The sequence below is a fragment of the Lissotriton helveticus genome, chromosome 11 (assembly GCF_964261635.1).
Source record: "Lissotriton helveticus chromosome 11, aLisHel1.1, whole genome shotgun sequence".
Taxonomy (NCBI): Eukaryota; Metazoa; Chordata; class Amphibia; order Caudata; family Salamandridae; genus Lissotriton; species Lissotriton helveticus.
The window spans coordinates 332,684,949-332,710,539 of record NC_136072.1 but is presented as its reverse complement, the minus strand read 5'-3'; the positions used below and the strand labels follow the sequence as shown (position 1 = coordinate 332,710,539).

General features: G+C 52.6%; 1 protein-coding gene across 6 annotated transcripts in view; it reads left to right on the top strand.

Annotated features, from left to right (window-relative positions):
* The window catches only part of SEPTIN2 (septin 2), an 806,446-nt gene that overhangs the window by 135,791 nt on the left and 645,064 nt on the right, over nucleotides 1-25,591 (top strand). For all 6 annotated transcript variants that reach the window (XM_078665713.1, XM_078665712.1, XM_078665715.1 and 3 more), the window contains exon 3: nucleotides 16,683-16,800. In XM_078665713.1, the coding sequence (XP_078521839.1) occupies nucleotides 16,683-16,800 (118 nt within the window). The remainder of the gene's footprint in view (nucleotides 1-16,682; nucleotides 16,801-25,591) is intronic.

Genomic DNA, 25,591 nt, shown 5'->3' with positions numbered 1-25,591 from the left:
GCAGTGGGTTATGGTCCGAGATGGTTCTAGACAAGTACTCCGTGTGCCTCACCACCTTCGCCAGAGACTCACAACACAGCACCGAATCCAATCGAACATGCAGATCATGCAGCGCTGAGAAATAGGAGTAATCCCGAGTTTCGGGGTGCTGCGCCCTCCATACATCCACCAAGCCCCACCTCTCCTGCCAGTCCCGTCTATGGGTCGCAAGTCTGCGCACTGGGGAGTCCACCAAAGGCGGGTGTGACCTGTCCAACAGCACATCCGAAATGGAGTTAAAATCCCCCGCCAGGAGGATAGGGCCTGCCAAGTAGTACGCCAGTGAGCGCGACAAGCTCTCAAAGAAGTGGGCCTGCTCAGCGTTGGGGGCATAGATGTTACACAGCACTACTTCCCTTGCACACAGCCGTCCCTCCACCACTACATAACGACCCTCCGGATCTATCTTCTGACTCGTGACTTGGAATGGCGTGCCCGCTCTGATCCATATTAACACCCCCCTGGCAAATGCTGAGTAAGTCATGCCAAACACCTGACCCCGCCACCTCCTCTAATGCCCCACATTCCTGCTGTGTCAAGTGAGTTTCTTGAAGCATTGCTATCTGAACGCCCCGCCTCACCAAGTAGGCATGTACCTTGTGGCGCTTAACCATAGTACGAATACCCCGGACATTCCATGTGATACATTTCAAATTAGGTAACGTCCCCATAGAGCATCAATCCCAACAGTGGCGCATGCCAATAAATGTGACACGCATCGCAGCAATTGTACAACCCCTTCAAAACATACCCTGCAACTCCCACCCTCCCCGTCCCCAGGACAGGGCCTAGTAACCCAGCTTCAGCCCCGTTCCAAACCTCAAACACCCCACACATCACACTAATCTGTGGTCGACACCACAGAAGACCTTAAGGGTCTGATGGGGACTATGGAGCCCCGAACCAGGACGACAGAGCAACCACCCCGCGCCCATAGCCCCGTACTGCCGATGCAGCCCCATACCTGGCAGTCCAATAGAAGTCAGGAGCGTCCAGGCCATACAAAAGTTCAGCGGCCACAAGCTTCATCCATTAAAGATACCATCTGACGTTTGTGGAGTAACCTCCGGCCCCTGCGCTCCCCCCACCTCCGAGTCCTCATCGCCAGTCTTCACACCTTCATTCTCCGAAGCCGAACCCCTGGAGGCGTCCTCCTGCTGCGAGCCCGTTATGCTCGCCGTGGCCTCCAACGCACTCCGTCTATCGGCCAGCATTTGCGCCTCTCGCTCGGCCCGTTGACGTCTATTCCGGGAGCGGATGCGCTGCGACTTCCTGACCCTGACCGGTTGTTCTCGATCCCTGGCTGGCCTGTGTGCCCGATCCGTCCCTGCTCGATACAGTTCTAGCCAGGACCAAGCTTCATCGGGTGTTTGGAAAAATTGAGTCCTGTCGTCAACGATGATCCGCAGCTTGGCTGGAAAAAGCAAGGAGTATTGAATCCCCTCCTCTCTCAGCTCTCTTTTCACCGACAGAAAAGAAGCCCTGTTCCGCTGCACCTCCTGCGTATAGTCCGGAAATATTGTCACCTTGCTGTTGTCTACTTGGAAGGGCCCACGATCTCTCGCCTTTTGGATCAGCAGATCCCGATCCTTGTAGTGCAGCAGTCTGGCCACCACCGGTCGGGGCGGTCGGCCCTCCAGGGGAGGCTTCGCGGGCACCCTATGCGCTCTTTCCAGGGAGAAGAAGGGGGATAGGCCCTCCGGCGCCACCACTGTGCGGAACCAGTCCTCCAAGTAGGCCACTGCATCAGCCTTCTCAATTTTCTCCGGAAGCCCCACCACCCTCACGTTGTTCCGGCGGTTGCGTCCTTCCGCGTCCTCCACCCGACGCTCCAGAGTCGCCAGTCGATGGACAACGTCATCAAGTTTATGGTCCGCCGTGACCACCGCCGGTTTCAGCTCCTGGAGCAGTTGTTCATTGGATTTCACCCGGTCAGAGAGCTTGGCGTGGTCCGCCCTCAGCAGGCCGAGCCCGGACGCCACCTGCGCAATATCCTGGTGCAGCTCATCCTTCGTAGCAGTGATCGCGGCTAAGATTGCATCAAGGCGGAGGTTGAGCCTCTGTTCTTGTGTTGAGGACTCCGTTGGGAAGCCGCCAGTCACGTCCTCCGGCCTCCGGCCTCCCCTTCCAGATGGCTCGGCGTCGCCATTTCCCTGCGCGGCCATCTTGTGTGCAGGTATTCAGCTACTCGAGCAGCCCCTTCGGACAAAGGCTAGGCCCACCAGAAACGCCCAGCGGAGCACCCCAACTAGTGCGGCTCACCAACCCTCAGGACAAGCGGGAGCTCGCGGCGCCAACTGCACTCCATGCACAATCTTCCGACAATATCCAGTCCAGAAGTGCACACCTCGACGCCCCACAGTCACTCATAAAACGCCCGCAAGGCCCACCAGGGCTAGGGGGATCAAAGTCCACTGAAGAGGCGGCCAGTGAATCAGGCGAGTTCCTGGGCAAGCCGAACTCAGTGCCCCCGGCAACACTGGCCCCCGTGATACACCATGCGCTGTGGGGCTCAGCACCACGCTGTCAGCCCGGCGTGTCCTTGCCGTCCACCGGGCGGGACCCCCGCCATGGATCGGGCCGACGGCCACCTCCTAGTCTGCTCGTGTCACAGGATGTCCAGGCGCCTTGGGCGGCCGCCCCACCAGCTCACTGCACACCTCTGTGTCCCGTCGGCCCCTATTGCGGGCCAGCCAGTGGGTGGGCGGCCTTCCAGTCCAGCAGTGCCTCTGCCGGCACAGCGCAATTGCAGGCTCCGCTCTTCTGCCGTCCTAGGATCGGGTGGGGGAGGGGCGCCACACACGCCGGTAAATCCCCGCCGGCCTCCTCCGCAACGCGGGGCCCGCTCCTATAGCCCACCGCACTGCTTGCCGCCGCACGAGTGCCCCGCAGGAGCCTACAGCCGCTCCGGTGCCCCACACCGCTCCGCTCCCGGAGCTCTCACGCAGTCGGCGCCGCCATCTTTGCTTTGTTTGCTCGCCAGGTCGAGCCGAGCACCAGGTCCGCCCGCGCTCACCAGCCAGGGTCCCGACCGGAGTCAAACGCTCCTCAGTAGGTCCTCGGCCCCTCCGGACCACGATTCCAGCCGCCAGGCAACACGGGGCGACGTTCAGCAGGAGGAAAGACGGGACATGGCGCGGAGCAACTCGCTCACGCAGCCATCCCGGTCGGCGCTGAAACCACGCCCCCCAATAGCCAGTACCACTCTGCTGCTACTTTTGCTTTTGTTTTATAGCTGCAGATTTTTGAAGCCATTCCCGAAATACCTTGTAGCTCTTTGCCCATTGCTCTTGTCCAGCTGATAGTATTTGAATTTTGATACCGAGTCCTCACATACCGCCGAGAAATGAGGCCAAGAAATCAGTTTTGCTTCTGAGATCAGTTGACCCCAAGTTGTAATACCGTTTAAACGGAGAGGGGTTGAAAGAGCATCTTTCAAGCATAAAGGAGTTCCAGGGGAATCCCAGACGGGGGCTGCCTCATTATAGTATGGAATTTTTAACAAACATCTAACAGAATACCATAGCTTTATAGCAGAGACAAGTATCTTTAATTTGACCTTTTTGAAATATTTTGGGTGCCCAAATTTTAGTAGGAAACCCCTTGCTTGTTGGGAAAATTCTGCTGTGAAGGCCTTAAAAAGAGGAGAAAAAAATGTGCTTTCCAATAATAGTTGTCTAAAATTTATCAAGAGGAAAGCACAAAATTAAAGAAATAGGTCGGGGTTGCTATACCACCGTAAGCTTTTTTTTTTCCTAAGTTTTTTAGGGAGATTCTAGGTTTTTTGTTTCCCCAAATAAAACTGGAAAAAAGGCCCTGCACCTTTTTGAACCATGCTTTTGGAAAGTCCAGGGGAATAGAGTTGAACAAGAATACTTTGGCAAAATCGACATTTTCAACAAGTTTGATTTGCCTAGTAAAGAAAGTTTAAGTCCACCCCAAGATTGTAACTGTGATCGTACTTTTTTTGTGATTTTTTTCGAAATTGACCGCTGGAATTTTTTCAATGTTGTAAACTACCTAGATATCTTATTTCTTTTTTTGTGAAGTTACTCCTGTGATTAATATTCCACTTAATTAATTCGTTTTTTTGTTGATTAATGCTGTACCCCTAGACCTTGCCAAAGTTCTCTAAATTGGACCATATCTCAGGAAGTGACCTTTCTAGATCGCTGGTAAAAATTATAAGGTCGTCAGCATAGAGTCCGATTTTCTTTTTATTTTTTTTTATTTTTTTTTCACAACCGTGTTTATTAGGAGTTTAAGCAGATCATATGTACAGTCCTCCAAAATCAGGAGAACACGTCAGTGGTCTACATACAAAAGAGTATATGCATAGCTTAAACGTTTTAACTGGCCCCACCCACCCCTCTGTCCCCCCCAACAACCTTAATATTCCCCACTACCCACCCCTTATCCCGCCCTAACCCGATGCACGTGATCACAATCAGCTGCATTATATACATTAAAGCAAAAACAGGAGTCATGGAGCCACCTAGGCCCCGAGGTCTCTATCAGTAGACAGTCCATCATCCATGTCAATGGGAGGTTCCAAGGGCAGGTCCCTGTAGTCTGCCCACCGCTTCCAGATCTTATAATGTTTCCGAGGGCAGCCCCTGGCCTCAAACACTGGCAATTCCAACCCCATGAGGAAGTCTAAGCCCGCCCTCCAGGCGCCAAGCGGGGGAGCACGATCACTCTTCCAGGCTCTCGCCAGATCCCTTTTGGCCACGACGAGGCCCAGCAGAAGGAGATGACGCTTATAGATGTTACCACCCACTTGATCTAGGATATGAAGAAGACCCAATCTGGGTGTATGAGGAAGATCCCACCCCAGCACCTCCGATAAGCAGTCCCACACTCCATTCCAGAACCGAACCAGGCCGACACACGACCATACAGTATGCACCAATGTGCCTCTCTCAGTCCCGCAGCGCAGGCAGTGTGGGGAAGCAATAAGGCCCGCCTTCCACAGTCTCTCTCTGGTGTAATAGGCCCGATGCAGGTACTTATATTGTATGAACCGTAATCTCACTGCAATTGCCGCCCCTCGGGGGGACTCTAGTGCCTCCCGCCAGTCATCCTCATCTAACGGACCGACATCCACCTCCCAGGAGGCCTTCAACGACATAAGGGAAGAGGAGCAGTGAGTGACCAGCGTCTGGTAAATTTTGGAGACTTTTTTTATCCCCCAGGTCTCCCATGAAAAGCTTAGCTTCCACGGGGCTAAACTCCGGGAGCCGGTCCAGCCCTACCAGACTCGGCGCAAGAGCATGTCGAAACTGTAGATATTTGAAAAATTGGGTCTTAGGCATGTCAAATTCAGTGCGGAGTGCCTGGAAGGATTTGAGGGTGTTTCCGGTAAGGACATGGCCAAGGGACGAGATCCCTATGGAGTCCCAGCCACCAAACCCCTGCAGCGAGGCCAGCGCAGGGAGCTGTCCGTTATTCCAAAGTGGAGTTTCGGCCGTCAGCCGTCCCCACCAGCCCATGCGACGCAGTGCTTGTCTCCAAATCAGGAAGACTACTTGAGTAGCCCGCGGTAGTTTCTTCCGCTGCCCGGCCGAATACAAGAGGGTATGAAGCGTGGCATCCCCCATCAGAAAATGTTCCAGGGCGTACGCCGGATCGCTATGTCCACCGTACCACCACTCGTTTAAAACCAACAAATGGGAGGCTTGGTAGTAGGACAAGATGTCTGACGTTGCGAGACCCCCACAGTATGTGGATAAAAAACAAGTCCGCAGTGCCACTCTGGAAGCACCCCCAGCCCATAAAAAACGGCCCAGCAATGAATTCACACGACGGAACCACTGCGGGTCCACCCTGTGTGGATGGTTTTGCAGTTGGTATAGTAGTCTAGGAAGGGCCACCATCTTGAAAATTGCAGACCTGCCATAGATATTAAGGGGACATGCGCGACCACGTTTTGACGTCTGATTGAACCTTGTCCCATACCGGCTGTATGTTACGCTCCCATACAATGGCAGCCGACTCCGACAGGAAGACTCCCAGATATTTCAGTCCACCAATCGCTACTTGCAGATCCGACGCCCAAGAAGACACCTCGAACCGTCCCCCTAGCACCCAGAGAGTCGACTTTCGCGGGTTGAGGTAGAGTCCCGAGACGTCACCAAAAATGCGCAGTAGCTCCAAAATTCGAGGGCCCGAACGAGCAAGGTCTGTTAAAAAGAAAAGGACGTCATCTGCATAGAGCGCGATCCTGTCTGAGAATCCCGCCCCCCATACAAAGCCACGAAGCTGCGCATCAATGCGCACCCATGCAGCTAGTGGCTCCATGACCAACGCAAAGAGATACGGGGACAGGGGGCACCCCTGCCGGGTCCCCCTAGCAACCGGAAACCTCTCCGATATGGCTCCTGAAACACGTACCGAGGCGGTGATGTCCGTGTATAGCAGTTTGACGTATGAAACAAAAACCGGACCCAGATTGAGGCGCGGCAATAAAGCAAAAAGGTAAGTCCAGCTGACAGAGTCAAACGCTCTGTCGATGTCCGCGAGCAGGAGCGCCGCCCGCTCCTCTGTCGCCCCCATCGCATCCACCGCCACCTGCGCACGTCTGATATTGTGTCTTGTCGCTCTGCCTGGCATAAAGCCCGCCTGATCTGGGTGGACCAAATCCACTATATACGGGAGGAGACGATTCGCTAACGCTTTAGCCAACAATTTGGCTTCAAAATTGATTAGAGATATTGGGCGATACGACTCGTGCCTATCGGGAGGCCTGCCCGGTTTCTGGAACACCACAATCTCAGCCTGACGCCAGTCCACCGGCAAGCTACCACACTCCCGCGCTGCTTCCAAAGCCCGTCGATAGTGCGGTCCTAGCTGCAAGTGAAATTTCTTGTAGAATTCACTGGGAAAGCCACTCGGTCCGGGCGCCTTACCAGCGTTGAGTTGTCCCAGTGCATCGCCCAGTTCCTCCGCAGTCAGGGGAAGGTCGAGAGCCGTCCTGGCCTCATCCGATATCGCCCGGGGGGGAAGGTCAGCTATGAATTTGTCAAATGCCTCCGGCGGGAGACTGTCCCGTGGGGCGTATTGTACCGCATAGTAGGCAGCAAAACTCGCCGCAAGGGCAGCAGGATCCGTCATGGCAATCCCCTTCCCGTCCGTGAGACCCGGTAGAGTGATCGGTTGCAGAGTTTGTTGACACAACCGGTGGAGCATGGTGCAGGACTTGTCGCCCCATTGGTAAACCCTGCTCCTCGTGGCTAGCCAGGCTTGTCGAGCCTCGTCTAGTAGGACCGAGGCATAGGATTGCTGCGCCTGCAAGAGCAGTCTTAACGCTACATCGCCATTGTGTTCCCTACACCGATCCTCCAATGCTCTCACCTTAGCTGCAGCTGCCACTGTGACCTCCCGGCGCTTTCGACGGGCGGCAGCACACCAGGCGATGCCCACGCCTCTCAGCACTGGCTTCATGGCCTCCCAGACCGTCACACTATCCACGCCCTCAGTCAAATTCTCCTGCCAGTATTGGGCTATCGCTCCGCGCATGCATGTTGTATAATCTGGCTGTTGGAGATGCCACGAAGACATCCGCCACCGAAACGGCCGGCGTGACTTGCGCAGCTCGATCCGCACCATGACCGGGGAGTGGTCCGACAGCCCTCGAGGTTGTATCGCGGCCTGCTTCACCCTATCGAGGAAGGCCCCTGGCACAAACACACAGTCTAGCCGGGAGAAGGAGCCATGTACTGCTGACACATACGTGTATTCACGCGTCCTGACATGCAAATGTCTCCAAGCGTCCACCCAGCCCAACCCATCCACCATCGCTCTCAGACGTGTAGGGGAGGTTGCCACTGCGGCCCCTTGCATTCTCTGTCTGTCCAGACCCACATCCATCACATCATTCCAGTCGCCACCTATCACAGCCAAGCAGTCCGGAATCTCAGCCCACAATTCAAACAGGCGCTCCGCCAGGGCCATTGCAGAGGTGGGGGAGCATATACACTACCAAACACCACAGGTTCCATACCAATCATGCCCTTAACAAACACATACCGACCCTGGGGGTCGAGCCAATGGCGTTCGTGAGTATAAGACCGTCGTCTATGAATAAGGACAGCTACTCCCCTCGACCCCCTGGCAAAACCTGCATGGAATACCTGGGTATATCCAAACCGTTGTAAGCTTAGAACCTTCGTTCCCAACATATGCGTCTCCTGCAACATCATGACATCAGCTGAATCCCTCTTACCCCAGCGCAGCACTGCCCCTCTCTTAATTTTGTCCAGCATTCCCCTGACATTCCAACTGAGGATTCGCATGGAGCCACTAGTAGGCGCCGCCTCCGGGGAATCACCCATAGTCTCGATAGGAAAGTCTCTGAAGGTCCCAGGACCCAGTCCAAGCTCCCTGTACTACAGACATCTTGGCAGCAAAAATCACGTGCATCCCTATCCCACCACCCCATCCCCCCCCTCCCCTGCCCACCAACACAACCCCCCCAACTACCCAACCTCCGCCCTTCCTCCAACCCCCACCCCTATACCTCACGGAACTTTGAAGTATCTGTCGCGGCATGGGGAGCTCCAGGCCCAAAACAGAGCGCCTAAAGCCACCCATACCAATGGATCCCACTACTCTCCCCAACTAACGGTACCTCCCCTTAGGGCCCCCCCTCGAACGTGAGAGGACTAGGCCGCCCATGGGTCAGTACCCCGAGCCCTATTGAACCACATGTGGCCTACCACTGAAACGGCGCGGGATAGCCCAACAACACTCATAACGCCCCTCCTGTGCCAAGCCATGTCCCAGATCTCACCACACCAGGCGCCAGGTAATTGATCAGTGAGGCAACCACTCAGGGCCACTAGCATAGACCAGTGACGAAGTGTCGCCTGGGAAGCAAGAAAGGGGCTTCACGGCCCTCAGGTCCCAGACTCGGATTGCGTAGTGTCAGACTGTGCACCATCCAACGGGCCGCCCCCGGATCGGGAGCGTCGCCGTGAACGAGACTTCCTGTGTCTTTTACCCTTGTTGGAAGATTCGCCCCTCTCCTGCGACGACCCACGCGATGCTCCAGGGTTCAAGCCCGGCTGGGCATTCGGTCGGATCCTGACCGTCTCATCAGTCCAGCTAAACACTGCCTCCGGGGTGTCAAAATAGTGGGTCTTGGATTGGAAGATAACTCGGAGACGAGCCGGGTACAACAGTGAATATTGGATTTTCAGACCCCGCAATTTGGCCTTCGCATCTTGGAAGGATCGACGTTGCTGCTGCACCAGCCTAGTATAGTCCGGGAAAATCATAATCCTGTGACCCTCAAACAACAGATCTTCCTTGGCCCTCGCTTCACGAAGTATAGTGTCTCTGTCGTGGAAGTTGAGGATTTTAGCGATGACCGGACGTGGCCGCTCTCCCACCGGCGGTTTCTGCATCGGGGCCCTATGGGCGCGCTCCACTACAAAGCAACGCGACAGGACGTCCGGGGGAAGCCAACTCTCCAGCCAGTGCGTCAGGAACGCATCCATGGACCCCTTCTCACAATCCTCTGGAAAGCCCACGAAGCGCAGATTATTTCGTCGCGCACGCCCTTCCGCATCCTCGACGCGTAGTGCCAGCCCCTTTTGGATCTTGGCCATGTCTTCCACCTTCTTTTTCAGGGCCACTACATCATCTTCCACCCCTGTAATCCGAGTTTCCGTTTCTGTGACGCGAGCAACAGCGTTGCGGAGGTCCTGGCGCAGCAGCATGACATCGGCTCCAACCGCACCTATTTTGGCATCAAGCATGTCCCTGGATTGTGTTATGGCGGCCATCAAGGCCGCATTATCAGGACCCTTGCCCTGGCTGCCCCCAGAGGCACCGGATCCCCCACTGGGTCCAGTGAATTTATCAATCGTTCCTTGTTTGGAGGAACCAGTGCCGCGCCCACCTCTCGTCATGGTGAGTGATAATTGAAAGGTCCGCCCTGCACCTGCGGTGGGGCCTTCCCAAACAGCAATCCAACAGCAGAGTCCACTCGGGGGGCCAAGAAGACACTGTCGAAGCCTGGACGCCGTCTCCAGCGAGCACCCCCAGATAACGTGCACCGCAGCCAAGTTCTGGGCGGTAAGGCCCAGTAGAAAACAATCGTCCCCACCAGACGTGCTAAATAAGTCAGTCTCCTTACTTGTTCAGGGCCTCCAAGTGCTAGGTCCGGACCTCCACCAGGACCTATGAGCCAGGGCGCGTACAGTGTAGTCTCAGTTCACCAGGACGCCCAGCCGCGTCGGTCTTCCTGGCTCCCCCACACCCCACTCGGGTCTCAGATCAGCAGATGTAGGACAGGCACCGGGGCCCCCAACTGAATAGTACAGATCACCCCCGGGCCACGATTCTCCTCACTGCGCCATAGAAGCAGGCCCTCCAGGGAGGGTGAGAGGGTGGGCACTCACAGTTTGTCGCGGGCCATCTGCGGACCACTCCCGGTCCCCACCAGGGCAGCAGGCGCGTACCTCCAGGCGTGTATGTAGGTTCCACTGGACGGCACTACACAGCGTCATTCCACCGCTCCATCCAGCACTGCGAAATCAGTCCCAGCCCTCCAAATCGGACGTGGCGCTCGACCCTCCAGCGCCCCGGCTGCACAGTGCTTGCACCCTCGTCCAGGAGCCAGTGAGATTACTGCCCGGCAGGGTGTCGCCAAAGTCCAGGCCTCGGCGTCCCCAGGGCCAGGCAGGCCACAGTCGCACTCTGATGCCCCAAGTGCCCGAGGCAGGATCCAGCAGGGACTCCCTCCGACGCGCCGCAGGGTCCAAGCGGCCCCGGGCTGGGCCAGGGGAAGCGCGCCTCAGGGCTTATTTCATGAGCAAAGTCTAGGCCACCGGGCAGCCGGGCCCCAGCTGTGATCTACCCCTTCGTGCTCCTCCTGTATGTGCCCAGCGGTCTTCGGGCGCTGCAGCCGCCCCACCAACACCAGAGGTGAGCCTCGGCAACCCACCGTCAATCGGGCCCGGGCCGGCCCGGGGTCGCGAAACTCGAGGCCCCGGCTGCTCGGGGTCCGTATAGGCCGCTGCGCCTCCCCGCCGTCTCAGTCGCCTCAAGGTATGAGGCCGCTCCACAGGGCCCCACAGTGGCGTCCACAAGCTCCGGCGTTGCTGTCTCCGAGTGGGGAATCGCCTGACCGGCCCGACCACCGGCCGTCGGCGTCCGACCCCGAAAATCGAGGTCCCGGCTCCGCCCGTGAATTCCAGGCCGCACCTCGCTGCTGATAATCTCGGGTCACTGGAACGGCAGAGGGAGTGGGTCGGCACACCGGAGAGATCCGGACACCACCAGGAACACTCTCCACACCGGTAAGGCAGTTAGCGGGCTCGGGGGCCAGGATAAAAGAACAGATTATGACTGGGCCGGCGGGAGCTCCTCTAAGCTGCGACCGCCATCTTCGCCCTCCAAGCCACGCCCCCCCTTTTTTTTTAACCCAGCCATTACAACTGAAAGGGGTGATGTTTAGACACTCTCTCAAAATACAAGGTAGAGGCTCAATAAAGATGTTAAAAAGCAAAGGTGACAGGGGACAACCCTGTCTTATACCCCTACCTATTTGAATTGAACTGGTTAATTTCCCATTAATGAAAATGTTTGCCATAGGGTTCTTATACATGGCTTTAATTGCTGACAGAAAATTATCGCCTAAGTCAAAATGTTGAACTACTTTAAATAGGAAAGCCCAGTTGACCCTGTCAAATGCTTTGGCAGCATCGAATGTCATTGCTGCCAAAGGAAGTTTGTAGGTCTGTGCCATGTCTATCGCTGCAATTAGGTCATGCGTCAATTCACTGAGTTGTCTCCCTTTAATAAATCCTTTTTGGTATGGGTGTATTAGGCTACTCATTACTCTATTCAACCGTTTAGTGATTATCTGGGGGAAGATCTTAAGATCACAATTTAAAAGTGAGATGGGTCTATAAGACTCACAAAGTCTAGGATTTTTTTCTGGTTTTATTAAAATTGTTATCGTGGCCTCATCCCAAGAAGCCGGAGGCCTCAGGCCTCCAATGAAACCAGAATTGAAAAGCTGCAGGAGGAAGGGGGCCAGTTCGTCCTTTAGACTAATGTACACTTAATTGGGGATTCAGTCGGGCCGGCTGCTTTTCCCCTTGTTAAAGAGCTGATCGATTGAATTAATTCTTCTTTTGATATGGGGAGGTTTAAGTGGTCTTTTTCATCTCTGTGTAAGGAGGGAAGAGATATACCTGACAGGAATTCCTCCATCCTGGCTTCTTCTAGCTGGGACTCATTTGTGTATAAACTCTGAAAAAATTGGACAACGGCCTCTTCTATTTCGGAATCATCTGAGATGATGTTACCAGTACTCCAGCATCGGAGGTCCTTAATCCAATTTCTTGTTTGATCTATTTTAGTTTTCCACGCTAAGAGTTTACTACAACCCTCGCCGTACTCATGGTGAGACAATTTACTAACGTCCCACTTTTTTAAAATTCGAATTTCAAAGTAATCTGCTAGTTTATGTTTTGCACTGTCTAATTCTCTGAGAAGATTGGTATTCCCTTGGTCCTGTTCTAGTTGTTCCTGCAATAACTGAATTTCCATTTCCAATTTATGGGATTCCTCTTTCACCTTTTTAGCCTGTTGGAACGATATAGCTGTTAAGGACCCTCCTAAAAAAGCTTTGTAAGTATCCCAAATAATTTGGGGAGATGCTGAGTTTGCATTGTTTTCGAAAAATTCCTTTGTCTCCCCCTTCAGCTTCTCAATTACTTCCCCATCTAGTAGTAATACTCGATTGATCGTCCATCTCCTCGGGGAGAGCTTACTCCCACTTCCTGTTCTAGAATAACTGCCGAGTGATCGGAGAGGTGTTCCGGAACATGTCTGACTAAGTTGATATTTCTGCTTAAAGAGATATTAATCAAGAAAAAGTCGATTCTGGAGCGGTGTCCGCACTTTTTATTAAAAAAGGTGAACTTGCCCCCAGATGTCTTATGAACCTTCAACTTCTCTCTCCATATATCCACTAGCCCGATGTCTGACAATAATTGTCTCGGGCCGTTCTCGGTTTTTGAGTGGCGGGGCCTGCTCTAATTGATGTGGAATCTTGCTTTGGGTCGAGAACCAAGTTGAAATCTCCCCCCATTATAATCTGATCATTCACATTTACCAGATTGTGAAGTATCGTATATAGGGTAGTTGGGTCGTCTAGATTTGGCCCATAGTAACTTACAAAGGTTATCCACATGTCCTCTATCTTTACTCTGGTGATGACCTACCTCCCCTGAGGGTCAACCCGGCATTTCCCTAACATAGCCTGGGCTGATTTTTTTAATTAAGATGGCCACTCCTTTTACTGTGCAAGATTGTGTTGTACAGACACAGTGTTCAATCCACTTTTGCTGTTTTACACCCCCCTCCCATTCCTCTTTAAGTAAGTGTGATTCTTGGACCAGGAATACATTACACTCAGACAATTTTAAGTATTCTAATATTCTATTCCTTACAGGATACTTCGATCAGGCCAATATCCTCTCTAATCTACAGCATGGTTTTAGGCAGGGGAAAGGGACTCTGGACCAGTGCCTAAACCTGCATAAAGTTATTGGCAAATACACCATTGCCAAGAGAGGAGCCTTACATCTGGCCTTGATGGACCTAACCTCGGCTTTTCACTATGTCAACAGGTCTAAGCTGTGGGTAGTGTTACGTGACCTAGGGATAGATGCGGAGTTAGTGTCCTTTCTGCACACTGCCCATGAAAACACCACAGTAGCAGTAAGGTACAACACAGATGGTAGTTTGACTAATTCCTGGGAAGTAAAAAGAGGGGTTAGGCTGGGGTGCATTTTGGCACCTCTACTGTTCACACTTTACATTAATAGGGTTTCTTCCAATCTAACAGCTTGCTGTGAAGACATCCCGAGAGCCGGCTCCAAAATGATTCCTGCACTTTTGTATGCAGATGATGCAGTTCTGCTGGCTAGAACTGCATTGGACTTGCAACGTCTTTTAAACTACATTGTAAGTTTTATGGAGTTATTCGATTTAACTACGAACTATAAGAAATCGCATAGTATGACCATGGGTTCTGGAGAGGCGGCTAAGGCCAAGTTTTATTGTAAAGGGGCAGAATTGACTACGGTGCCCACGTTTCCTTATCTAAGGGTAGTTTTTGACGAAAAAGGATCTTGAGGAAGTTTGTTGCTGAATGACTCAACTAGGCAGCACATGCGTGGCCTCTACAATGCTGGGCAGCATGACTCTGGTAACCGGTGCATGGAAGAAGTCCGAAATGGGAAAATGGGGATACTCTGAATCCGAGGTGGCGGGGGGGGGGGGGGAGAGAGAGAGAGTCAATAATACCTTGGACCAGAGGTGAAAGCCGGTGTCAGCGAGCACCTGTGGCAAGCTATGACTTCAGACTTGGGAAAATTGCAGCTAAACATCCGACTACATTCCTGTTGACAAAAGACTATCACTGTACGATCAAAGACCACCAAAACCTAATAACTGGATCAGAGGTGTTGGAGTGGTCAGCGGCAGAAAGTCAAATGAATCAAGTGAGGAGGAAAATCCTAGGGAGTACGTGGTTGACTGGTTAATGCTTTAACTCTTGTGCTCCTAGGTGAGTCTAATGTAAGGTTGAGGATCTACCTTTGGCTAAGTGTGTCTGGGGTATGAAAGACTGATTATGAATGAATTGCAAGCCCTGCTACTATGTTGTTTTATCTCCTGCTGTATGAAGAAAAGCATAAGTAACAGTGATGAAGTTCATTATTCGACCATGGGCATAACTGCATCTCGCCCCCTTTGTACCCAATAGTGAGTTCCCAGAGCAGGCACCTAGTTGACAACTCTGATCTCCCATTGGACTCCCAAAAGGCTTACTATGTAAATCTGATTTCAACACTAAATTTTTGGGGGGTTCTTCTGTCCTTTTAGATAGTGTGTTATTGGGCTTGTATGACCTCCCTGGAGGGGAAACCCAGGATAAACACAGAATAATGCCTTATCCGAAGCAGAGGGCTGCTCTTCCTTCCTACTTCCAGAGTGAGTTACAGCATGCACAACCCTGAGGTGTCTGTGTGCATATGCTCCTGACTGACAGAGCCAGCTGAAAGTTCCTAGGCTGGGTGTGGGGGCAGATGTGGTGGGTCATAGATGGGGGGGGGGGGCAACCATGCCTCGCCTCCTTAAGTACAGGCTCTGACATTTATTTCCTTGTTGATTTCAGGTCTGGCTTCGGCTAGTGCAAGCCGTATATGATCAACTAGGCCCAATCGCTATATGACTCTTGTCCTGTTCTCTTAGAGACAATTTTTCAGCAATGAAGGAGGCCCTCTTAGACTCCGATTCTTATTCTGTTCAAGGCCTTAAGCAGGTTCCCTATAATGAAGACATCGTAGCAGCGGACATCTTAATAATGCTGGCTCCTATTGGATCTCCAAAATGACAGTGGATTGGTAACTTAGCAGAGACTCAATTGAATAGTTCACTGTTAGGGTCCAACACTGAACTGTGTTTCTTCTACAGTGGTGGTGAGCATAGCTGTAGCTTCATTTGCAGCTTTCTTTTGTGGAGACTAAGGCTAACCTAACTGAAATTTTGTAACCAGTGCCTTCAACTGCTTAGTCCCTTCTGCGATTCAGCAAAGCCCTGACTAAGTCTTTCTTGGCGGGCTTTTGTACAATGCAAAGCTATAGTACAGTACTTGAAATGTTATTTATTTGTGGTTGTTACTTTGGTTAGGAGTATTTGCGGGTTAAAAGTTGTCTGCATGGTCTGGCCTTTCTTGATGATCCACAAGAGAAACCTAGTAAAGCATATACATTTTGTTTTTCAATTAAACATTTTTGATATAGCCGAGAAATGAGGCGGTACATGTAACATGATTTTTCTTATCTCACGTTTGTGTGTTTTCTTGTATCAATCTTTAGGCTTCTTTGAAGTCAAGAGGGTCTCAAAATGAAATGGTGCATTTTCAAAACAAGTAAAATATTGAAGACCATCTACTACCAGATAGCACTCTGTCATCGTGCTTTTGTCCTTTCCAGTCGACTGGCAACTGCCTGTGCTTTGTGCAGTACCCCATACGTTTCCTTAAAAAGATGCTGTTCATTTAAATGTTTTGCTGTGGAAGTCCAGACTGAGTGTTATTCATTCTATGGTCCACCTCTCCCCTGGAGTCACTATAATGTTATGTTAAATGAACGTTTAAAGAAGAAAATGTACATATAATTTCTAAAGAGATTTGGGCCATATAGAAAAGCACAATTTTAAACAGAAGTATGCATTATTATATTTTAAAATCCTAATAAGAAGGTTTAGTTGACTAGAAATTGAGAAGATGTCATCATTAATTTTCCTGTTAGTTTCATTCCATCTGATATTTTATTATCAACCGGTAGAAAAAGGATATTTCTAGTTTGGTATCTTTTTTCTGAACTTATTGTTAGTAAAATGTATTATGTCTTAACAGAATATGCATGGTACATGCTAATAAATGTATGAAGTCAGATTATGTACCCGTCACAGTTCTTGAGGTAGACATTGAATGCATTGCAAACCAAATTCTATTAAGCCATGGCTTCTTTCCATTCATTTACAGGTCACGTGAAATATGTTACTGTTCAATATGTGTTGTTTTGAGTCTTATGTTTATTGCTTTATATCTACAGCAACAGCCTCAGTTCACCAACCCGGAAACCCCAGGGTATGTGGGGTTTGCCAACCTTCCAAATCAAGTTCATCGAAAGTCTGTCAAAAAAGGATTTGAGTTCACTTTAATGGTAGTAGGTAAGATTCAAGCTCTTCTGTTCTTCCCCCTTTTCTTGAAGACCTTGCTTTCTAGAAACCATTATGCCCAAGTATGACTGCTCTGCCACAAGGAATGTTTAATTTATACACTTCTTAAAAATGATCTTTCATGTAGAGATTTTGCAGTATGAACCTCTTGGTCATGTGCTGTGCAATATTTGCCTATCTAGTATTTGCGGCTGTGTTTCTCATTTTATAAAGGTTTTTTTGCTTTTAGGTCTCATCGTTGCTGGAGTCCATACGACTTACTATGAAAACTGTGCACTTACATTGCCCCTTTGCTTGAACTTCATTTTAAATTCTTATTTTTATTTTTTTTAACCATTTTTATTTGCATTTTATTATTCCACAACAAAATAGACGTCATCATTGATCGTCAATTCCGTCCCATTCGCCCCCCACCCACCAAGCATCTTCAATAAAAATAGTGCATTCCCCTTCAGCTCAGGCCCCCCCTCCTTAGCATTGAGAGCCCTCCCATCGTGATCGGGGAACCTCAACTCGTGTAGCCGCTGGCTCCTTCGACTGGACCCCCCTATATTTCCGTGCTTAAAGGCCTCCATCTAACCCATGGTACCGCCTCCGCTTGCCCCACACCCTACCAAATTTCTTAGGGCACCCCCTCGCTTTATAGGTGACTCGCTCAGCTGCCATGTAAAGATCCGGCCCTCTCCTCCATTCCTCCAATTGCGGTGGCGCCGCATCACCCCACCTCCTAGCCACATCTCTCTTGGCGACCACTAGGGCCAGGACCAGGAAAATCAGTAACGGGCTTGCTAGGTCCACATCGTTGGTCATGCCGAGCAAGACCAGCTTAGGGTCCATTGGCAGGGCGGTTTCGGGATTTAATTGCCACCTCCCTCGGGTGCATCAGTACCGTATCCCAGTCCACATCGTCCATCTCTCCCACGTCCCCCTCCCACTTCCTCCTAAGGGTGATCAAGCTATCGGGCATATTCTTCATCAGCGTTCTGTATGTTAGGGAAACTGCCCTGCCCGGGATTTGTTCTTGGAGGAGGCGTCCTTCTAAGGGTGGATATTCTGGGAGTGTTCTCAGTTGGGATTCTTCCGCTCGCCACGCATGTCTCAACTGTACATATTTAAAATACTGGGTGCGGTGTAGTCCAAACTCTGTCTGTAGCACTTGAAATTATTTCAGCTCCCCTCTCGCGATCACGTCCCCCAGCGTCGATATCCCTATGTCATCCCATCTCTGGAACCCTTTCAGTTTGTTCAATTCTTTTAACCAGGTATAATGCCTCAATGGAGTCTGCCTAGTCGGTTTCTTCTCCCAGCCTATTCTTTTTGACGCCCTATTCCAAACTGTTAGGGTGAGCCTGGTTGCGGGAAGCAAGGCCACTTTCCCTTTGCCCCCGTACAGATACTTGGTGCATGTACGGGCTGCCATACCACTCCTCTCTAAAGCATATGTGGGGTGCGTGGCGGGGGCATGTAACCAGTCATTAATAGGGGCCAGATGTTCTGCCCAGTAGTAAGCCTCCATGTTGGGCAACGAGATCCCACCACTATACTGATGCCTGTTAAGGGTCAGCAATGCCACTCTAGGCTGTTTACCCAACCACAGGTTGGCTCTTAACTCTGCATGTATTTCCCGGAACACCCTATTAGGGAGAGGATAATTACTCATTCTGAAAGGCATAGAGGAACCGCGGCAGCGTCACCATTTTAAACATCGCTGCCCGGCCCAGGATCGTGAGCAGGAGCAACCGCCACCGGTTTGCGTCGTCCACAAAATTATGTATAATTCTCCTTATGTTCTGCTTGTAGGAGCAGGCCCTGTCCAGGGTCACATAAATCCCTAAAAACTGAAAGCTCTCCTTCGTCGTTTGCAACCGTTTTGGCAACCCCGACCATTGTTCCAGGCCTCGGGGGTCATAGAGGACCGACTTGTGCCAATTGATCCGGTACCCGGCATGGGCTCCGTATCTTTCCAATTCTGAGAACAACGTCGGTATGGTGGTGTCCGGGTGGGAGATATATAGGAGGACATCATCTGCGTACAGGGATATTTTTTCCTCTGTCGCATCAGACGGACTCAGTCGAAACCCCCGTATATCCGCGTTCTGCCGTATCGCCCCTGCCAACACCTCGATCGTTAGTGCAAATAATAGTGGGGACAGAGGGCACCCCTGTCTGGTGCCTCTCCGTACCGGAAAGTCCCAGGAAAGGACCCCGTTAACCCTGACTTTCGCTCTAGGGTCTGTATATAACAGTTGTACCCACTTCTGGAACTTGGGACCAAAACCAAACTTTATCAACACGCCTTCCAGGAAGGGCCAGTGGACTGCATCGAATGCCTTTTCGGCATCTAGAGACAGGAACCAGTGGGGATGTCGCCTCTCGCTCACCTCTTGCAGCCAATTATGCGTCCGCCTAAGGTTCAACCTGGTGGCCCTATCGGGGAGGAAGCCCTTCTGATCTAGGTGTACGAGCTCCGTTATCACCCCCCTCAGTCTAAGGGCCAGGATAGTCGCTAGGAGCTTCACTTCTATGTTTAATAGGGAGATGGGGCGGTACGATGCGCACTCCTCTGCCGGCTTACCCTCTTTATAAATTGGAATTATCATAGCCATACGGAGGTCCGGCGGTAGCATCCCCACCTCTACTGCCTCCTCAAAGAGGCCCAGCAGATGGCGGACCACTAAGTCTGAGGAGCGTTTAAAAAAACTCCGCAGGAAAGCCATTAGGGCTCGGGGACTTCCCCGCTCGTAATTTAGTCAGGGCTTCTCTAACGTGGTCCAACTTAATATCTGACTCTAGGGCACACTGATCCTCCTCTGTCAAGACCGGGAGATCAACATGTGCCATATATTGTAGGGCGTCCTCCGTCGTCCCTAGTTCCCTAGTGTCCTAAAATAATTTAAAATGCATTGCGAAGGCCTCCGCAATCAAATCCTCCTTTCGCACTAGGTTCCCTTGGGCATCTCTGACCTGCTCTACCCATCTAGCATCCCTCTCTTTCCTGCTTAGCCACACTAGTAGCTTCCCGGATTTGTCCCCCACATCATACAGCCGATGCAGCGTCGCCACTGCCTGTGTTTTGGCCTCCCCTGTCAGTACCTCTCTGTATTGGCTTTGTACATCGGTTAACCTTCTGAGGGTCTCCAGTGTTCTATGGAGTAGATATTCCCTTTCCAGATCTAGTATTTTATCCTCCAGCATCCCGACCTCATTTCGCTCTTTCCGGGCCTCCTCTGACAGCCTGCTCCTCGTTCTGTCTCGCATCACCGCCTTAAAGGCCTCCCAAAAGTCCACGGGACACAGCCCTCATTTTCCGCAACATATGCTTTAATATCCGCTCTGATACCCCTCAGTACGGTCGCTTTCTGCAGATCCCATGCTGTCAACCTCCATGTCCTCCCTTTCCCTGTCCAGGTCCCCCCCACCGACACCAGGAGCGGGGAGTGATCTGAGATCCCCCTTGCTTGGTATTCGGCTGTGTCGTCCGTCGTCAGTGTATTGCGGGCCATGAAGATATAGTCCAGTCTCGAGTGGATCTTGTGGGCCCCTGAAAAAAATGAGTATGCCCTATCGTCCGGGTGTAGCCACCTCCATATGTCGGTCAGGCACCAGGTAGTCCGCGTCGTAGAGAGTAAGGTTGGGGTCTGGTCTCTGGATCTGTCCCCCGTCCTGTCCTGCGTCGGAACCATCACATCGTTAAAATCCTCTCCTATCACCTGTAGCCTATCTGATGTGTTAAGGAGGATCTCCGTCACCCCTTTGAGAGTAGCTACCTGTAATTTTCGGGGGAGCATAGACCGAGACCAGGGTGTAGGCTTGCCGTCTCCAGGTACCTCTCTCTCCCACATATGTCCCTAGGGGGTCACTCCACGTTTGTGTTATTTGAAAAGGTGGGTTCTTTCTACTCAATATAGCCACCCTCCTAGACCCTGTGGAGAGCCCTGCGTGTGCCAGAACCTTGTATCTCCCTCTAGCTAGGAACCCACACTTGGTGCCCTGCAGATGTGTTTCTTGGAGCATGATTATATTGGGGCCTATCCGCTACATATAGGCATTGACCAACCCCCTCTTTATTTTACTCCCTAGCCCATTGACGTTCCAAGTTAACACTCGAAGCCCCTTCCGGACATGAGGTGTCTCCGCGTGACTACCTGACATCACTTCCCGGTTGCTGATATAGGATGCTTGGATCCAGAGTGACTCGGGCATCTAGAACGCTGACATATACGATCTTTGTGACATGCTTCAACTCCCCCCCTCCCCCCCAACCATCTCTGCTCCTCCCCTCCCAGTCCCACCCCCTCAACTACCCAAAACTTAGAAACAAGACCACCTCCCCCCTCACTCCCCACTCCACCTCCCTCCAGTCCCATCCTCCACAAAACACGGAATATAGGACTGTCAGCGGAGAAGATCTGTCGCCCTCCCTCAGTCCACCCCTACCTACACTTACACGCTATGCCGTGAACATGTAAAACAGTCCCACCAAAGCTGCATAAACTTTCAAAAAGTAAATAGGGCAAACAATAGGGAAAGGGGTGGAGTCAACTTGCATGCCACCCGGCTAAGAGCTGGAATCTTCTCCGCCCAACTTGTCTCTGCTCAAGAGTGTGAGTCTTGGGTGTCTGTCTGCCCGTCCTCCGTTTGTCTGGCCATGTCCTTCTCCAACTCTCGGATTGCTGCTACCAGGGGGTGCAGGGACTGCGCCCCCTCTTCCTCCCCTCCGGAGGAGCGACCCCAGTGTCTTCCTCTCCCTCAGAGCGGGCATTCCTTTCCAAGCAGCGAAACCTGGAGCCTGCCATGCCTCCTGCTCTGGGTGAGGCCGAGTTTCGCCTCCGTCTTCCTGACACGCTGTGGCTTGGATAGGGCGTTGTCTGCACTCGCCCTCTACCTCTCGATCTCCTCCGTCTCTGAGACTTCGGCAGTCCCCACTGGAGTTCACTGGCCGCCATCCCATTTACCTCCTCTCTCCTTTCCGCATCTGGTCTCCGGTGTGTAGGGCGCTCTTCCAGCCACTGCCACGCATCCTCCGGGTGGGTAAAAAAGTGCGTCTTCTCCTTATAAATTACTTTCAACTTCGCCGGGAAGAGCCGCATATATTGGATATGTAGGTCTCTCAGTTTTGCTTTTACCAGATCAAAGGAGCGCCTCTGCACCTCCTGGCTATAGTCCGGGAATATCATTATTTGTGCATTCTCTAGCCGGATCTCCCCCAGTTTCCTGGCTTCCCTCAGGATCAAGTCTCGGTCTGCGAAATTCAGGAAGCGCGCAATAACTGGTCTCGGCCTCGCCCCCTCTGGTGGCTTCGCCAGCAATGCCCTGTGGGCACGTTCAATCACAAAGCAGTTAGAGAACTGTGCCGCCGGGAAGGTCTTCCGGAGCCAGGTGTGCAGGAAGGACGCCATAGTAGCCCCTTCGATCCCTTCCCTAAAGCCCACAAAGCGGAGGTTGTTGCAGCGGGCCCTGTTTCCCGCATCGTCCACCTTCCACAGCAGTTGGCGATGTGATGCCTGGAGTTCCGCCATATCTTTCCGCAGAGTGGTTATGGAGTCCTCGGCCTCGCCCAGTCTTGTCTCTACTGTAGTCACCCTCTCCGTCTAGTTGCGGAAGTCCTGCCTCAGGACTGTGACTTCTGAGCCCACCTCCCCAATCTTGACCTCCAGCGCCGCCCGGGACTCCTGTATGTCCGCCCTTGAAGCTTGGATCGCTCCCATCAGGAGTTCTGTGTCCGACCGCGGGCCGGGGGGGTACTGTTTCCGTGAGGGGCTGGGCCGAGGCGTACCGGTCCAGGGTTCCTTGTCTCGGGGTCCTGGCAGCTGCCTCTTTTTTCCCCATTCTGGATATCCCTTCGTACCCACAGACAGAGTCAATCTCCCCACTCAGGACCCCACCTCCTCTCCTCCTGGGGAGTCTCACTTCCGATCTTCGCGTCGGACTTCACTCGGTCCAGCCCCCTGTCTCTCCCAGCACGGGCCTTCACCACCGGCTTGCACTTTGACGGATTTAAATGCCCGGCAGAGGAAGAGATAGGCCCAGCTCCCCGCCTGGTGCCGGCTGCAGGACTATCCCCCCATTTGGTCTCCGACCCTCCACCTAGGCTGGATACTGGTGTGTGGGGGAAGGAGGGGGGGGGGAGGGGGCCCGTCGGTCTCACTCCTCGGGTCCCAGGTCTCACTCTCCAGGTCCCCTCGGTACACTGCTATGCCAGGCCACAACCGGCTGTCCCCCTGTACCGTGTGCCCGCTGTCCTCCAGACTCCTTGAGGCTCCACACCCCAGCGCCAGAGGGGCCTCACCCAAGGCACCCCGGAGCTCACCTTGCTGATGTAGGCCCTGGTGCGGAGGCCGCCTGTCACCGCCTATGTGGCCCCCTCCCTGCTGTCCAGCGGGGCGCAGTTGCCAGACACGGGCCGGGGCTCTGGCCGCTCTGCCCTTTCTCCCCGTTCTCCTTTTCCTTATGGCCTCAGACTCTACCGTCTTCACCGTGTCTCGGGGGCCGGTCTCCGAGGCCCTGGCCAGCTGCGCCACTATCTCTGGCCGGGGGTGGGGGGGTGGTTGCCCGATTCCGCGGGCCTTGTTGCTGCCGGCGCTTCCCGCTACTTTGCTGCCCCCCCCACCTGGGTCGGGGACCCCGGATGCCCTCACCTCTCGCTCCCGACTGGGCGCCTCCCCGCTCCGCAGGTCTCCCTGCCTCCGGCGCTCTGTCTTGCTGCGTCCCAGTGTCCGCCTCCGAGGCCCTCTTTATCTGCACCTGCTTCCTGGGTCGGGTCGAGTACTGCCTGGCACCGGGCTCCGGCCAGTGCCGCCTGCCTGCCGCCTACCGCCTCCTGTGGTCGCTGCTGTGCAGGCGATCCCGCTGCGGACTCCCCTTCCTGCGTTAGGCTTGCGCCGCCATCTTGGGCCCGTCAGAGCCAGCGCCGATTTCCGCGCCGAGTTATTATTAAATACCGGCTGAAGTGGGTTCAATTTTGTTCCCCAGTTGATGTCGGGTCCTTGTTCGGTCCCGTGATGGTTAAAACGGGACTATTGGGTGCTCGTTTTATGTCGGATTTTGATCAGCTCGCCGGGAGCAGCGATGGTGTACGTCTCACCCGGCCATGTCGTTGGCCACGCCCCCCCTTAAATTCTTATTTTGTCTGACGGTGTGAAGGAAGAACTCACTAAGAACAAGCATTTACAATGCAATGGTTTCGCCTTTGCAAAAGTTAGAGCTATTGGCTTTGCTCATGACATTATTTTTTTTTTTTTTTTTTTAAAAAACATAAATAAATGGCATTGTCATTTATAATGCCAATAGCAGGGCAGGAGAGCAAGCACAAGCAACGAGGGGGCAGGACAGCAAGCACAAGCAATGAGGAGGGGGGGGCCGCAAGCACGAGCAACGGGGGGCTGGGGAGCAAGCACAAGCAACGGCAGGACAGCAAGGGGGGCAGGACAGCGAGCACAAGCAACAGGGGACAGGGGAACAAGCACTGAGGGGGGAGGACAGCAAGCACGAGCAACGGTGGGCAGGGGAGCAAGCACAAGCAACAGCAGGACAGCGAGCACAAGCAACGGGGGGCAGGGGAGCAAGCACAAGCAACGAGGGGGGAGGACAGCAAGGGGGGGCAGGACAGCGAGCACAAGCAACGGGGGGCAGGACAGCAAGCACAAGCAACGAGGGGGGAAGGACAGCAAGCACAAGCAACTTTTTGTGGACCTGTGAGATTGTCAGGTGGACAGGGTCATGGTCTCCCTTGGCCCCCCCCCCCACACACACAGAGCCCAACACACACACACACAGAGCCCCACACACACACACACAGAGCCCCACACACACACACACACAGAGCCCCACACACACACAGACGCACGCAAGTCTGAGATAGAGCGAAGGAGTGCAGCTTAAGTGACAAGTGCCCCTGTGCCGAGGCGCGCCCAGCAGTGGGAGGGGAGGGCTCCTTCTGTGCAGGTAAAGAGCACGAGCCTGAGATATACAAAACACTTTGAAAGTGGTGTGTGGTCACAGAGGAGAGGGGCGTAACAGATCCAGAACTTTAGTAAGTGTTGTATTACAATACATGCATATCTAAGAAGAAGTGCTTTTTCTACGTTAACGCAGAAGTAAGGTGTTGAGGTTAACGGATGCCTTGGTTCTCGGATCACTATAGGCACACGGGTTGTATAGATTACTACAGAAGAGGTACACGGATTGTTTAGTGACTTTGAAAAGCCCGGTGTGCACCACTCTTTCTGTGAGCTGGTCCCACAGGCGGGGTATTATTACGAGCCACGTTTTACATTGCAAGAAATAAATGACACCAGAGCAGCAGAAACAGAGTGGGTGCAGATAGTAGAACACGTGCTTCTCAACCCGGCTCATTGTCCAGCCCTGCAAAACACAACTGCGTGTGTCAGGTATACTAGTATAGTGCCGACCGCGAGATCGCTAGTTTCTAAGTGCTGTGATGGGTAGCTGACGGGAAAATAAAGCATGCGAGAGAGATGTGCTCTGAATCGAGCAGGGCTCTAGTGTCTCTGGGTGTGCCTTATTTTCTTTGAAAGAAGCCATGTTACAGAATTGTAAACATGTGCACGGTTTTGAGAGGGAGCAGGTTGTAAAGGCACAAAAAACAGAGCACATGATGAGCCAGCGCACTTTTAGAAAGGTCTGAGCTCTAGGCGCACCCTGGCTCCGCAATATTATACCGTTTTTATACAGAGAAAGTGAAGCACAGGGCGGCAAAAAATTTGCCGAGGATCACACTGTTGATCAAGCGGGGATGCTGGCTTTAGAATCCATTTATCCT